This window comes from Microcaecilia unicolor, chromosome 3, assembly GCF_901765095.1.
Source record: "Microcaecilia unicolor chromosome 3, aMicUni1.1, whole genome shotgun sequence".
In the NCBI taxonomy this organism is placed as follows: Eukaryota; Metazoa; Chordata; class Amphibia; order Gymnophiona; family Siphonopidae; genus Microcaecilia; species Microcaecilia unicolor.
In genome coordinates, this window is record NC_044033.1 from 357822546 (window position 1) to 357838999 (window position 16454).

The following is a 16454-nucleotide window of genomic DNA, read 5'->3' on the forward strand; positions in this document are numbered from 1 at the left end:
GATTATACGTTTGGCAACAAACTTACTAACATCTTTATCAGAGTTTACCAGTGTTTTACTGACCGATAATTGGTAGCAGTAAAGACACAGACTGTTATACTATTTGTAAATTATTTGCGCTTGACTAATTCTTGATGCCAAAGTAGAACAAGGTATTGAGTGAGGTAACTTTGTTTGGAAAAGGGAGAAACTCAATTGGGTGAGCTGGAAGGGGCTTTCAATTAATTGTTTATTTTCTTAGCTCAGGGTGAGATTAAAAAAATATATATTTTTAGCAGCCGTAGGGTTTTTGCATTTTTTTAAAGTTATGCAGTAGGCTCCAGATTGGAGAGTCCAGAAGGATGGTGAATAAAGGTATGAGCTCCAGCTAAAGAAAGGAGAAGAAATGAAGTCATACAAGAAAAACTAAAGAGAAAAAGAAAAAAAAAAGTGACACGGACATTTAAAAACTACAAATATTAAACTTTACTATAGAGGAATGCTTACCCGAGATGCTGAAATCCAGGGTGAGAATCAATCCTGAAACATAAGAAGTTAGCACAAAATATCAATTCTAAAGTCTAAAATTTTATTCCAGAGTTTAATATTTAAAAAAAATTATGCAAGAATAATTACTTATCTGATGAATGTTTTCCCTTATACTGTTCAAATATTTTTCTGTATGATTGTCATCTTTAGTTTTGTAAACTGGATCCAGTTAGGTTGCTAAAAGAAACAAAGATAAGAATTCGTTAGATCATCATGTTGTTCAGTCTCATTTAAACTAAGTAGTAGTAAAAAAATTTTAGAGTGTATTTTTCTTTTTATAGTAGGCACCTAATCATCTGGGAGAAAATCACACCTGAGGTAATGGTCATTGACTACATAGGCAGGGTAAATTGTAGGGTGTGGTTCAGATCTCAGGGGCAGGGCTGACATTAGCTCTGTTGTCCTGGACTAAGAATCCTGGTGGTTTGTGTTGAGTCTGTGGGTGCTTTCCAGGAACTGTGTAGCCCCAGTAACCTAGAAATCACTGGGGAATAACTTGAGATTGGGAAACTTACCCAGAGGCAAGTGTGACCCAGTCACTGGGAGGAGGGTGCTAGTATAGAGCATGTGCCCAGCGCAGGTGGGCCTGAGCAGTGCTGGGGACAGACCCTCCAGCTGGCTGCAGGGTTAAACCCAGGAGGGTGCTAGACGTTCCCTGACACATCCCATTCTGCTCCTCTGAGCTGCTTGCATGTTGAACATCTTTCCCCAGGGATACAGGCTTTGCCATTCAAAGAGGCATGATTACACAGGCAAGGAGGTGGCAGACTCAGCATTCTAGGGTAGTGAGTTCAAATCCCATCAGTGGCTCATGTTCCCCCTCCCATCCTTTGCCCTATTAAGAAGGATCCATAAGTTAGGGAGGAAGGTGCCTTCTGTTTTGGCAATTCTGCACTAGTCGGCTCAGTTAACCACTACAGCTCAGAACTAGAGACCTGCACAGGAACGGGGGTTGCGGGAATCCCCTCCGGGGCTGCGGGGTTCCCACAGAGATGGAAGCAGTTCTGGGGGGTTCCTGTGGAAGTGTAAGCTGCATCTGCACCAGCCTCTCATCTACCAAGTTTACTGCTGCCTCCTCCTACTTGCTTTAACAGCACAGATGTGGAAGGTCTTCCATTAATCCTCTCTGCACCTGGGCTGATGCACAGGCCTGAGCTCTGGTACAGGCACGAGCATCAGAGGTCACCTGACCTACTGGCACATGCATGTGGCAACTCTCAGCACACAGTGCCAGCAAATCAGAGACAAGTCTTACATGTGCACACCAGAGTGTTCCAAGTTCCAACTTCCATTCCTTCCTTGCATGCAGTACTGCAGCTTGAATTAAGAGAGAGACAGAGAGCCAACCAGAATTTTTCTTTAGGTACCATTAAATTTTTGTGGGGATGGTAAGATTCCAGTGGGAATAGGTGGTGACAGGTTAGATTCCAGTGGGGACGGGTTAGATTTCTGTCCCCGTGCAACTCTCTACTCAGAACTACACTTGATCATAGTACTGTGCATACCTGTAATATTTACATCTCCGGGGAAGGAGGTTTATGAAATGTAGGCCATGGGGAGCTCTTCTAAGCCCTCCTATAGTGGAGATAAGATCCACTGGTACTATAACGCCTCTTCTTTTGGAGGAACAGCCTGGCCATCAGCTTGGTGTCCTCATGGGAGAAATTATTATTATTATACCTACCACAGACTGGTGCAAATTGTGGAGCCAATGTAGTCAAGTGCTATAATTAGTGCCAAAGTCAATTCCATGTGTAATTCAATGTATTCCATGGGCATAGTTTGCAGGGGGCAAGGGGGGCAGTGCCCCCCAAATTGCTTGCCTTCTCCTGCATTGCCGACAGACCTGCCAAGTCTCCCGCATTGAGTAGGAGACTCCTGCTTTGGCGGGTCATCTCCCACACTCCCGCCAAAGCAGGAAAGTGTCTGTTGCCAGGGGCGGTCCTGTGAGACTCTTCTCCAGCATCTTTCCCTTCCCACTGCAACTCCCCCCCCCTCCCGGACTGGCATTGCCTCTTTTCTTTCTTCCCTCCCTCAACCCTCTTCCCCGGAGTGCTACCTCTTATTTGTTTCAAAACTTGCCAGGCGGTGACAGCGATTCACAGGCGATGCCTTGCTGCCAGCCTGACATTCTCCCTCTACTGAGGTGGCCTGCCCTCTCTGAGGTAACTTCCTATTTCTGCTGGGGCGGGTCGTGCTGCAGAGAGAGAAGATGTCAGCCGGCTGCAGGGCAGCGCCTGTGAATTGCTGCCACCGCTGGCAAGTTTTGAAACAAATTAAAGGTAGGCTCAGCGGTGGCGTAGCAAGGGGGGTGGGAAGGGCGGTCTACCCTGGGTGTCAGCTCGTGAGGGGGGGATGCTCCCTGCCAGCTGCCCCGCCCCCAGGTGCAGCACGATGACACCACCCCCCCCAACCCAGTGCCTACCCTCCTCAGCTCCCTCCAACCAGCTGAGCACCCTACCTTTAAAGAAATTTCGGAAGCCGTGGAGAGGCGAGGCGCAGCGACTCGTGCCTGCAAGTAAAAGAAGCGTGAATCGTCATCAGGCTTTCCCTCATGCTGTCTGTCCCGCCCTCCGTTGATACAACTTGCTATTTCCGCAAGGGCGGGACAGACAGCGTGAGGAAAGGCCCGATGACGATCCTCGCTTCTTTTACTTGCAGGCGCAAGGCGCTGCGCCTCGCCTTTCCACGGCTTCTGAAATTTCTTTAAAGGTAGGGAGCTCAGCTGGTTGGAGGGAGCTGAGGAGGGTAGGCACTGGGTCGGGGGGGTGTTGATGCGCTGAGGGGGGGTGTCATCATGCTGCACCCGGGGGGGGGGGGGGGTGCAACGGCGAACCGCCCCGGGTGGCAGCCCTCCTTGCTACACCACTGAGGCTCAGGAGAAGAAGGCTGAGGGAGGAAGAGTGGAGAAATAACAATTGAATATCACTAAAACAGCTTAAAAAATTGCCGCTGGTAAAGAAACAGCAGTTATAAACTGTATTTTGTGCTCAGTTTCCTGCACTGTTCTATACAATACAGATGGCCAAATTTCAGTGAGGATGTCCTGTTTCTTGATGAATTCATCTTAATTGTTGTTGTAATCTGCCTTGGGAAGCCTGGTGTTCCAAAGATGGAATTATAGTGAAATTAAATGGAAGTAAAATTAAACTCTCCTTTCGTTGGGGCACATGGAATCCAATCTGCATCTGGGAGAGGTTGGGCAGTGGGAAGGAGCAGGAGATGGATGAGACTGGGGGGGTGGGGGGGTGGGAGAGGAGAAGAAGCAGGATGTGAAATGAGGGATATGAGAAGAAGGGCAAGAAAAAGGGGATGATGTGGGGAAAGGTTGAAACATAATGTGAATGACATGGAAGACTGGAGAGAGGATAAGAGGCATTGAAAAGGGATTGAGGTACTGGTGAGGGGTATAGGAGAAGGGGATGAGTCTCTGAAGGGGGTTGAGTTAGGGTGGAAAGGGGTTAAAAAGATGATGAAAGAAACTATTGGGCTTGGGGTAAAGGATAACAGACAGAAGAGTGGCCTTGGAGGCAAGGGAAGGAAGGAGAGACATGGATAGAGCTGGGACCGATAGGGTGATGAGATGCAGTGGATGGTAGATGAGGGCAAAGAGGGTGAGCAGAAGCGGAGCCAGGATGAGGCAGGTTGAGGCGCAGGGGGAGCGAGAGCGGACTTCCACCGGCGCTCATTTTCAGTCCAACAGGACGAAAAACATAGGTGCCGGCAGAACTCCGTTTGGGGGAGCAGCCGCTCCCCTGGCACCCCACCTAGCTACGCCACTGAGGGTGAGTACAGAGTATGGGAATGGGGGACTAATGAAGTGGGTGAAAGATGGGGGAGGAATTTAGGAAACTGATTAAGGGAAAGACAGGGTGGAACTGGAGTGCTGGAGAGAGAATGAGAGGGAGATGGTCAAAGCTAGTAGGTAGATGGATACTAAAGATTAAGGAGTGAGAGAAAAGTGGGGGGGAAATGTAAAATGAAAGATCAGTGCCGGATGCAGAGAAGGACAGGAAGAAGACAAGAGCAGAGCAAAGAAATAGAAAAGCCAACCTGGAAATGAATTTAGGAGAAGACTGACACATAGCACTGTCTTTTCATAAGTGGCTTAGGGCTGTTGTGTGTTAAGTTTCTGTATAGGTTTTGAATGTCTTTTTGTAGGGTTTTTTGTTATTTCATAAAGTGTCTGGCCCTATTGTTTTTGACATACTGGCTTCATATTCAGCATTTTAGTTTGGTGCGTGCATGTGTGTTTTTTTAAAAATACCCATAATGAATATGTATGAGATGTATATATTCAAATGAATATGCAAATGTATGAAGCCACACCCTTTGCACCCCCAAATGAAACAGTCTACATCCATGGTCATATGCTGCATTGTGTTTCTAGTGATAGTTGACAATTTTTGTGTGTGTTGTGACCAAACCTTATATCTATTTCAATCACCTTCCATCCCTACATAAGTACATAAGTACATAAGTAGTGCCATACTGGGAAAGACCGAAGGTCCATCTAGCCCAGCATCCTGTCACCGACAGTGGCCAATCCAGGTCAAGGGCACCTGGCACGCTCCCCAAACGTAAAAACATTCCAGACAAGTTATACCTAAAAATGCGGAATTTTTCCAAGTCCATTTAATAGCGGTCTATGGACTTGTCCTTTAGGAATCTATCTAACCCCTTTTTAAACTCCGTCAAGCTAACCGCCCGTACCACGTTCTCCGGCAACGAATTCCAGAGTCTAATTACACGTTGGGTGAAGAAAAATTTTCTCCGATTCGTTTTAAATTTACCACACTGTAGCTTCAACTCATGCCCTCTAGTCCTAGTATTTTTGGATAGCGTGAACAGTCGCTTCACATCCACCCGATCCATTCCACTCATTATTTTATACACTTCTATCATATCTCCCCTCAGCCGTCTCTTCTCCAAGCTGAAAAGCCCTAGCCTTCTCAGCCTCTCTTCATAGGAAAGTCGTCCCATCCCCACTATCATTTTCGTCGCCCTTCGCTGTACCTTTTCCAATTCTACTATATCTTTTTTGAGATACGGAGACCAGTACTGAACACAATACTCCAGGTGCGGTCGCACCATGGAGCGATACAACGGCATTATAACATCCGCACACCTGGACTCCATACCCTTCCTAATAACACCCAACATTCTATTCGCTTTCCTAGCCGCAGCAGCACACTGAGCAGAAGGTTTCAGCGTATCATCGACGACGACACCCAGATCCCTTTCTTGATCCGTAACTCCTAACGCGGAACCTTGCAAGACGTAGCTATAATTCGGGTTCCTCTTACCCACATGCATCACTTTGCACTTGTCAACATTGAACTTCATCTGCCACTTGCACGCCCATTCTCCCAGTCTCGCAAGGTCTTCCTGTAATCGTTCACATTCCTCCTGCGACTTGACGACCCTGAATAATTTTGTGTCATCGGCGAATTTAATTACCTCACTAGTTATTCCCATCTCTAGGTCATTTATAAATACATTAAAAAGCAACGGACCCAGCACAGACCCCTGCGGGACCCCACTAACTACCCTCCTCCACTGAGAATACTGGCCACGCAATCCTACTCTCTGCTTCCTATCTTTCAACCAGTTCTTAATCCATAATAATACCCTACCTCCGATTCCATGACTCTGCAATTTCTTCAGGAGTCTTTCGTGCGGCACTTTGTCAAACGCCTTCTGAAAATCCAGATATACAATATCAACCGGCTCCCCATTGTCCACATGTTTGCTTACCCCCTCAAAAAAATGCATTAGATTGGTGAGGCAAGACTTCCCTTCACTAAATCCGTGCTGACTTTGTCTCATCAGTCCATGTTTTTGTATATGCTCTGCAATTTTATTCTTAATAATAGCCTCCACCATCTTGCCCGGCACCGACGTCAGACTCACCGGTCTATAATTTCCCGGATCTCCTCTGGAACCCTTCTTAAAAATCGGAGTAACATTGGCTACCCTCCAGTCTTCCGGTACTACACTCGATTTTAGGGACAGATTGCATATTTCTAACAGTAGCTCCGCAAGTTCATTTTTTAGTTCTATTAATACTCTGGGATGAATACCATCAGGTCCCGGTGATTTACTACTCTTCAGCTTGCTGAACTGACCCATTACATCCTCCAAGGTTACAGAGAATTTGTTTAGTTTCTCCGACTCCCCCGCTTCCCTGATGCTCCTGCTTCCTTCCTTCTCACCTATACCTGTTGCATATCTGTCCATTCCTCCTTCCCTTCCCTCTATCCCCCTTCCGCACCCTGTAGACCATCCCTGTATTCAAATTGGTGTTTTTATGTATGGGTGGGTGTCTCAATCTTGGTGTGTATATTAGTATGGGACTATGGGTATGAATGTGTGGTGGTGGTGTGGGGGGGAGGCTGCAGATGCAGCCACTTTTGTCTTAGGTGTCTCCATGACCACTATACCAGAGCTCAAAGCGGTTCCCCAATCATTATCAGAATATATTTGCCCTCCTGCATACCATATTCCATGGTCTCAATGGTTCGGGGGGGGGGGGGGGGGGGGGGAGAATCATGTGGACTAGGGTCGGCAACTTGATCCAGATGTGGGTGACAGCATGGAGCAAGTTGTGACCTTACCCCATAGCACACAGGGACTGGTGGATTTGATTTCCCAATTGAATTCCCTAAGGGAAAACCAGGCTACAATTCCCAGCATGCAATGGGATAATCCCTGGACTGCCTTGACTGTGTCAGCCAGTTCAGGATCTAGTGAGCCACACTCATTTGGGCAGGCCTGCAAAAGTCTACAGTATATGTAGAGTGCAGCAAGCAGTGAAGACCCCAATCTGGCTATTATGTTTGGTTCGATCTAACAGACTGAAAGAACAATTGATGTTAGCATCGCTGCTTTACAAGGGAATCCGGTCTCAGAAGATTTTTAGCTCTCTCTTCCCTGTATTAGGAGTCTCACTATGGAATTCTTCAGACATACCATGTCACATGCATTTAGTATGTGACACACGCAATCGGGCCCCTTCTCCAGCTCACATGCTTAAGGGGCCTGATCTCACACACTGGCGTCCTCCCCTGCTACCTGCAATGTGGTACCTCTTCTCTTCTTTTAAAAGTTCCTTTTGCCACAATCTGTGCAGTGCCAACACTCTTAGCAAACAGCAGGTTGCTTCAGCCAATCCTCCAGGACCTTCCTGCAGCTGTGTCCCGCCCTTGCTGAAGGAAGGCCACGGGATTGGCTGAAGCAGCCTGCTACTGAGCAGTAGCTGTTTCTGCTACCACAAGGGTGACTCACATTATAGGCAGTGTTGCCAGGTGGGCGGTTTTACCGCCCAATTGGGCGGTTTTCCGCGACCCGCCGCGGGTCGCGGTTTTTTGGGCTTCTTTTTTTTCTTTTCCGCGGTTTTTCGGGCGGTTTTTTCGGCCGTGGGGGGCGGGGTTAGTGATGTTTTGGGCGGGGTTAGTGACGTTTTGGGCAGGGCCGATGACGGGGGAGGCGGGGCCGGTGACGGCGGGGGCGGGGGTGATGACGCGGGGGTGGGGGTGTCAGGGGCGGGGTTTGAGTTTGGGCGGGTTTTGGGCTGTTTTTACGCTGGATTGGGTGGGAAAAAATTTTTCCACCTGGCAACACTGATTATAGGGAAGGCCTGAAGCCCTGATGCTGGTTGATTCAATGGAAGCAGTACCGCTACTTGCGGCAAGGGGGGAAAAATGACAGGGACTTTGGGGAGGGAGAGGGTGGAAGAAGAAAGGGGACAGATGCTGTAACCAGGAAGGGGGAGATGAGAAAGGGGAGGGACGCTAGAATTGGAAAGGGCGAGAAAACGGGAGGGATGCTGGAAATGGGAAGGGGAGGAAGGGAAGGAAATTGAACTGGTAGGGGAGAGGAAAGGGGACAAATGCTGGACCCAGGATAGTGTGAAAGGAGAAAGGGGATAGACCAGTGGCATTCCTAGCCTGGATGACACCCGGGGCGGATCATCGATGCGCCCCCCCCCCTGCAAAATGACACCTCCCCCCCCGGTGAAATGACACCTCCCCCCCCGGGTGCACGCCGCTGGGGGGGGGGGGGTGTGCCGCGGCGCGCGCCTGTCGGCTCCGAGTTCGCTAACTTCGCTCGTTCGCTGCAGCTCCCTCTGTCCCGGAACAGGAAGTAACCTGTTCCGGGGCAGAGGGAGCTGCAGTGAATGAGCGAAGTTAGCGAACTCGGAGCTGAAAGGCGCACGCCGCGGCACCCCCCAGCGGCGTGCACCCGGGGCGGACCGCCCCCACTTTGGTACGCCACTGGGATAGACACTGGAAGTGGGAAGGGAGGAGGAAGGAAAGGAAATGAGACAGATGCTGGAACTGCAGGGGGAGGAAAGGGGACAAACACTGGACTGGGATAGGGTGGACGAAGAAAGGGGACAGACACTGTAACCAGGAAGGGTGGGGGGAGAATGGGGAGGGACGCTGGAACCGGGAAGGGAGGAGGAAGGAAAGGAAAAGAAATGGGACAGATGTTGGAACTGGGAGGGAAAGGAAAGGGGACAGATGCTGGACATGCAAGATGCAGAGGGAAAGAGAGGTGCTGGACCTAGGCATAGAAAGATGGAGGTGCTGGATCCAGGGATAGAAAAATGAAGGAGATGCTACTTTACCAGAATGGGAGGGACAGACAAGAAGTGCTGGACCACAGAGCTGGAGGAAGAGGTGCTGGACCAGCTGGGAGGGGGAAGAGTAGAAGGGAGGAAGAGAGCAGGGCCGTGCCGATGCGGTAAGCGGGGTAAGCGCCGCAGGGGGGGCGCTATCCTCTGGGGGGCGCCGCCGCTGCGTGCTTACCCTGCCCTCCCACTCCCATGTAGGAACTGCCCGCCCTCTTCTCCCCCCCCCCAAGATCCCTTCCTTTTTTTTTCTTTTAAATTTACCTTCCTCCGGCAGCGCAGCGTCAGTGAAGGAGGCGGCGCTCCCAGTCCCGACGTCTCTAGCCTTCCCTTGTTCGCTGCTCACTGCCCCGCCTTCTGGTAAATTTAAAAGAAAAAAAAAAGGAACGGGATCTTAGGGGGGAGAAGAGGGCGGGCAGTTCCTACATGGGAGCGGGAGGGCAGGGGAGAGAGGGGAATCGCTGCCTTGGAGCCAGGCAGGTGCAGGGGGAGGGGGGGGGGGGTGCCAACTGGTAGTCTGCAGGGGGGCGCCAGAGACCCTTGGCACGGCCCTGGAAGAGAGTGAGACTGGAGGAGAGGAAGGTAGGGGGAAAAGACACTGGACCCAAGAGGGAGATATAATGGGCTGGAAGGGGGAGAAAGAGACAATGAATGACAGAGATATTGGCCCCAGGGTAGAGAGTAGGGGTAGGGGGTGTGAGAGAGGAGGACAGAAAGACAGAAGAGATACTGGGCATGGAGGGAGCATAGGGACAGGGACACGAGCAAAACAGGACAGAGGAAATAGGGACAATATTGGACACTGGGGGAGGGGGAAATGCTGATCATAGAGAAAGGGATATAGACTGCAGGGACAGGTCAAGATACACTGAGGAATCCTCAATGTATGTAAACATGTATATATTCATACAAACATTCTACAATCTAATTTCTTAAGGAAGAGAGTTTGAGGATCCCTAGGGTTCTGAAGAACCCAGTTTGGGAATCACTGGAATAAGGTATGGTACTCTGCTACCATGTAGTGCCTGTGTAGAAATCTTGTTGTAGTTGTGTTTGTTTTGTGGGTTTTTTTCAGTAGGTAGGGTATTGGTGTTTTAGAGCACGGTATAATATTTACAGTGCTGCCTTTCATGCGTAAGGTTGTTACTTTTTGAATCTTAGGAGCTAGTGCTGTTAAGTATTTTGTAGTGCATGGCTTATGTGTTGGCCTTACTGAGGTGACACCAAAACTTTAATTTTATTCTGTCATAACATCAGACGGGGTTTTAGAAAATATTGCAGAATCTGTTGTGTGTTGAGGTAGTCGTCTTTATAGCAGACATGTATGTGATCAAGTTTAAATCATGAGATACTGCCAGATGAGGGATCTTTAAATACAGTTGAATTGTTTCTATAGGTTTATATATGGTTTTGTGTTAAGTGTTTGAAATAATGTTTGTAACGTGTCATATATGAAGACACATGAAGGCATCACTTTTCAATAAGTGTAGCCAGCTGCCCTTCCTTGGACTTCAGGCCCTTCACTACCATTTCAAAATTTATAGATTGAATGCGCTGTGAGAAAAACCTCACTCATTGACCTTCAATTTCACTTATTGAGGTGGTACATCTCACTCTGCTGGATGGGCCACCCTTGGCATCTCTGATAACAAATGTAGAAAAAATAATTTTATTTTCTATTTACTGATTGAAATATGTCAGTTTTTGGAATGTGCATCTGCCAGAACTAGTTTTAGACATGGCTGGGGCTTGCGAAAAAAATCTCACTCATTTAGTCTTCAAAGTCCAGCATTGGGATGGGCCACCCTTGGTATCTCTGATTTTTTTACCTACTGCTATTAGGTCAGATAATAGCTACTTCAGCTTATGGAAGAAGTTAACATTTTTTCTCTTTCTAAAAACTGTTATATAATGAACCATTACTATTGTTATATCCTTTTCCATTTACAAGACTATTTGTGATGCACCTTTATTATTTTATACTAGTAAAAAAAGGCCCGTTTCTGACACAAATGAAATGGGCGCTAGCAAGGTTTTCCGCGGAGTGTGTATGTTTGAGAGAGAGAGAGAGAGAGAGAGAGAGAGTGAATGTGCAAGTGTGTGTGTGTGTGACAGAGAGTGAGACTGGGTGCGAGTGTATCTGTGAGAGAGTGTGTGTATGTGAGAATGAGAGTGTGTGCGAGTGTGTATGTGAGACAGTGTCCTCCCCTCTCCCTCCTCTCAAGACCCCCTCCCCTGTGGTCTGAGGACCTCTCCTTCCCTCCCTCTGGTCTCAGGACACCCCCTCTCTGGTCTCAGGACCCCCAAGACACATGTTGTGTGTGTGTGTGTGTGTGAGAGAGAGAGACAGACAGACAGTGTGTGGGCACTCCCTTCCACATCAATCCCCCCTTTTCCCATCATGTTCCTCAACCTCAGTGCATCATCCTTTTCCTTGTAGCTCCGCATCCTGTCTTCCATTATCTCATTACCTGCTCACCCTTTTCACCCAATCTGCAAGTCCCCATCTCCATCCTCCCAATCAATCAGTGCTGTTCCCCCAATCCCCAATCTGCTTTTCCATTCTTTCCTTTCTCTGTCCTCATCCCAGGCTCCAGAGACAGTATGTGTGAGTTTTTTTTTGTGGGTTAGCTTTTTTTGCTGCTGCCGTTCAGAAGCGGCTCTCGGTCTTCTTTTTTTCCGCTGCTGTGTCTCCGCTACCGTTCAGCTGTCCGAGAGCAACATGTGTGCCTGAGAGCAACGTCTCTGCCTTTTCTGATGCGTTGAAGCGGCTCCCGTGGCTGCCGATCTTCTATTTTTCTACTGCTGTTCTGAAGTGGCACCCAGTCTTCTTTTTTTCCGCTGCCGTGGCTCCGGTACCGTTCAGCTGTCTGAGAGAAACGTCTCTGCCCTTTCTCTTGCGCTGAAGTGGCTCCCGCGGCTGCCGATCTTCTATTTTTCCACTGCCGTTCAGCAACATTCTGCCCTGCCCGAGAGCGTCTCTGCCCTTTGTCGCGCGCTGAAGTGGCTTCTGCGGCTGCTGGCGATCTTCTATTTTTCTACTGCCGGTCGGCAACATCTCTGCCCTTTCTTGCGCGCTTCCCGCCTCCAATGTTCGAATGAGGCAACCTGCTCACGCGGCCCAGTGATGTCAGGAGATGGTTACGGTCGCAGGTAGCCTCATTTGAGAATGTTGGAGGAGCACATTTTTATAGTAGATATTCTAATTGGTCTATGTCACGTCCATGTAGGATGTAAACCACACTGAACCCTGAAAGGGGTATTTTAGTGGTATATAAAATTTGATTTTATTTAATTTTGTCCCTTAACTGCTATAGGTTGTACTCTGGCAACATAGGTAACATTATCATGCCAATAAAGTTATCTGAATCTGTCTCTTCCTTTTGTCAATGTGTCTGTCTGCTGCACTTGCCTTCCCCATTGGCAGCTGCTAGGCAAGTTATAACACCCTCCTCCCCTGCAGTCTATTGGACAGACTTTTTTCACCTGGTAAAGGGCCAAGAAAACAGACATCATATTATGAGAATCTGCTCAACATTCAGAGTTTCTATTTATTTATCTATTTATTTACTTATTTATAACATTTATAGCCTACATTAAACACGATTTAGGCTGAAACCTGGGAACATGTAAAATCTTTTTTTTCTTGTGCCTAGATCAAAAGAGAGAGGTGGTTTGTGGTGGCAACTTGCTCCTTTTGTTTTGTGGATGGGTGGATGGATTATGAATTTGTACTAAATATGATTATGGTGATAATGCTGATTAAGGTATTTATGATTCTGATTATCTGCTGCTGCTTCTGATGATTGATTACCTTATTAATATTCATATTTGTCTTATTAATATTGGGCTATTTTTGGGCTGGAAATGTTTTTGCCATCTGGTAACACTGAACCAGTGAGTATTGTAGAGGAATAGGTATGTTGGGAGTAGGAATTTAAGAAGAATGGGAGAAAGTATGAAGGGTCTGCTACAGGCTGAGGAAAAGAAGTAGCAGCAAAGGCAAGCAAAGGACACTACCTGGGAGAGTACATGCACTTGTATATGTTTCTGTGTCATATAAATAGAGCCTCCCTTTGAAAATGTGGGCTGAGCTTCCCTTTGAAAGTCCACTGCTACAAATGTACTAGTACACATTCTAAATAACAGGAAGTTTTTAGCCCAGGGGATTTACCCAGCAATAGCTGGGACTTTCTGAAGTGGATTCTGTTTCTCCTACATCGCATCCTCATTTAGATAGAGGTCTGTTAGCAGCTTCTATATCTTTTCATATTCAGGACACACTGAAAGAAGGGAACTTCTGATGATCCTACAGAAGTCCCAGTTTTCCATAAGGAAGATTTACCTTCTTTCAGTACTAAGTTTCATGGGCAAGAACACTGTCCTAATAATGCCTTGTTTTTGTTTACATCATTTCATAAACACTAAAAGGTTATCAATAGAAATCAAACAAAATAAAACATGGAAAAGAAAATAAGATGATACCTTTTTTATTGGACATAACTTAATACATTTCTTGATTAGCTTTCGAAGGTTGCCCTTCTTCGTCAGATCGGAAATAAGCAAATGTGCTAGCTGACAGTGTATATAAGTGAAAACATTCAAGCATTACTATGAAAGTCTGACACTAAAAAAAAGTGACTTTTTATTTTGTTGCTTCCATTTGTGAAGCTTTTCTCATACCTAAAACTTTGTAAATATATACTTCAGACGCATTAGTACAAACCAGAGGTGCGAAGAGACAGATGCAATGGAGGGTGAAAATGACTCTTGTAACTGGTTCTTGGCTCACCACTGCATAGCTGCCATGTGGAGGGAGACTTTTTGGGCAATCCTTGGTTGAACTTGCATCCCAATTCAGTGGGCTAGTTGTAGTCCCTGATACTACCGAGTTAAATTAGTGCTTCATGTGGCCATAATGTACCAGGATGGGATTGCAGAGAAATCCAGAATTGGATCAGTTCCAAATGTTAAGCCTCTCCAGTTGAGGCATGTGCTTGTAGGGGTCCTCCCGCTTACTCACAAAGTTTTACTGCCACCACACTCAGATAGGTTCTGTGCATTTCCTGCTACTTCTAGGATGTGAAATGGGGGTGGGGCGAGGGAGCAAGGGTGAGAAAAGAAGTAAATGGGGGAAGGAGGGCACAAATACACGCTTGCCACTAGGGCCCAATATAGTGTTAATCCAGCCCTGTGTGCTAGCATTTTTTTTTTTTCAAATTTGAGGTAAGAATACATTTTCTGCCTTTTCAGTACAGGAATGTCCGTATTTTCCAAAAAATCTTTTCCTAAGGTCTCCTCCATTCTGTAAGATTCCATCCGAGCAGCAGGATGGCATGGCAGCAAAGGGAAGCTTAGCTGCCCCGTCTTTTGCCGTCACACAGCGAGCTGGGTAGAGAAATGTGGGCGGGAGCGTAGGAACGTCACGAAAAATGGAACCTGCTTTGGGAGGCTGGGTGCTGGGACATCACAATCCAGAACCAACCTCCTTGCATTGAACGGCGCGGGAGGCGAAGGCAGCGCGTCGTGACGTCACAGAAAAGGGTGGAGGGCGGTGGGCTGGTCAGTGTAGAATCAAAACAAGCGAGGCAGGCGCGCCTTATGTGAATGCGCCCGTGCCCCTCCTTCCGCTGTTGGTGCTGCAGCATTAGTATAGAGAATAATAATGTACGCGCTTACTGTACCTGCAGAGCTTTCCTCGGGATTTCACCCGTGCCTAGCCAAAGCTGCACTTGTCTGCCACGCTTCTCTCTGTACAGCCAGCGCAGTTATTTTTTAGCGTTGAGTTTCATTTATTTAATTTTTTTTTTTGTTTAAACGCCTTCTCCCTCCTTTTAAAGCCACCGAATGGGAAGACAGCAAGATGATGGGGAGTAGCCTGCGCTGAAGCGCAGCCCCGTTGGGAAACCGAAGCCATGCCGAATGTGAAAAATAACAAGGGCAAGAAAAATAAACGCGCAAACAGCAGTGGGGATGAGCAAGAAAACGGAGCCAGTGTAGCGGCAGCGGCGGCAACCGCAGCAGCAGGAGGAGCCGGGGCAGCAGCGATGGTAACGGCGACTGCAACCACAGCTCCCTCGGCGTGTGCGGCGGTAGCAACAGCGGCGGCGGCCTCTTCCTCTTCTACGGCTGACAGCAGGAACGGTGAGCCCAGGCTGCTGTACTAGTCTTGCATGTGGCTCCTGATGGCGCACGCTTCGCTTTTGCACGGGCACAGCCGTACCCTAGTCTGAAAACCCTGTTGCGCGGTGTCAGTGTTTATGTCCCTCTCCTTATGGCTACCCGGGGAAGGGGGCAATTGATGGGATCTTGTGCAGCTATCTGTCTAAAAGGAGCTGAGCGGCACTGAGAAGCTGCGCAGAGACCCTGACATATGTAAACAAAGAGCTAAAGTCTGCCTTTCTTGTCAATTAACTTGAGAAATTGCTTTCGGGATCCCTGCTTGGTTGCTTTCAGGTCCCGCCCCTTTCCTCATACAGTACTGCACTGCTCAGTGTAGTAAATAAAGCTGCTTAGAGATTAACCAACTCAAGAAGACGGGTGCGACTTTCTTGCAGTTAGCATGTGAAAAAAAAAAAAAACCTCCCAAAGCAAAACTAAAAAAACCTAGAGCCATTTTCTGGACATTTAGGTGAATCTGCAGCTTGTGCTGAGTTTAGAGGTGGGGTGTTTTTGATCTCGTGAGAGTTGGAAATGTGGTTGCAACTGGGAAGGGAAGACTAAATTGAAATAACTTAAATTAGTTAATCGCAGTTTAAAGAAGTCGACTTCAATATCCCAATGTATTAACAATAACTTTTATTACATAGGTAGCCAAATAGGGTGAGCCACAGGGGCCAATGACCTACCCATATTTTGCGCCACACAGCATCAGCAACTAATCCACTTAAAGGGAAAAGGGGCAAGGGCAAATCTGGGTTGCTTTGGCCCTCCCAAGCAAAAAAGTTGTGCTCGGCTGCTGTTGTTTTATTACATAGCATAGCCTAACCTGCATTTTGTTAGTTTTTGATACCTGAATTTTATTAAAAGGAGCTACGGATTTTTTTTCTATTTCTGGACGCTGGGTGACTGATCTGTGTTTTAAAGAGTTATGGACACTGAATTTGCATAGAGGGTTAAAGTATACTGTGTTTGTTCTGTCGAAAGCGGTCGGTTCTAGAGCTTGGATTCTCTCTCCAGATTCACGGGTGAAAACTGACCTGTCAAGTTGCGGAAGTGCAGATACTTTGAATGACCCCACCCTTTGATTGACTTTGGCGAAGGCTCAGCACACGAAACAAACGCTTCCGCA

At 47.5% G+C, this 16454-nt stretch overlaps 1 protein-coding gene and 1 long non-coding RNA gene across 3 annotated transcripts in view; one reads left to right on the forward strand and one right to left on the reverse strand.

Annotated features, from left to right (window-relative positions):
• Window positions 1–16436, reverse strand: part of LOC115466942 — a 43375-nt gene extending 26939 nt beyond the window's left edge. For both annotated transcript variants that reach the window (XR_003941623.1, XR_003941622.1), the window contains exons 1-2: window positions 16363–16436; window positions 616–705 (exon numbers count right to left, since the gene is read on the reverse strand). This is a non-coding gene — a long non-coding RNA (uncharacterized LOC115466942). The remainder of the gene's footprint in view (window positions 1–615; window positions 706–16362) is intronic.
• Window positions 14759–16454, forward strand: part of HECA (hdc homolog, cell cycle regulator) — a 77180-nt gene continuing 75484 nt past the window's right edge. The window contains exon 1 of the mRNA XM_030198533.1: window positions 14759–15307. Coding sequence (XP_030054393.1) covers window positions 15079–15307 — 229 coding nt within the window. The 5' untranslated portion in view covers window positions 14759–15078. The remainder of the gene's footprint in view (window positions 15308–16454) is intronic.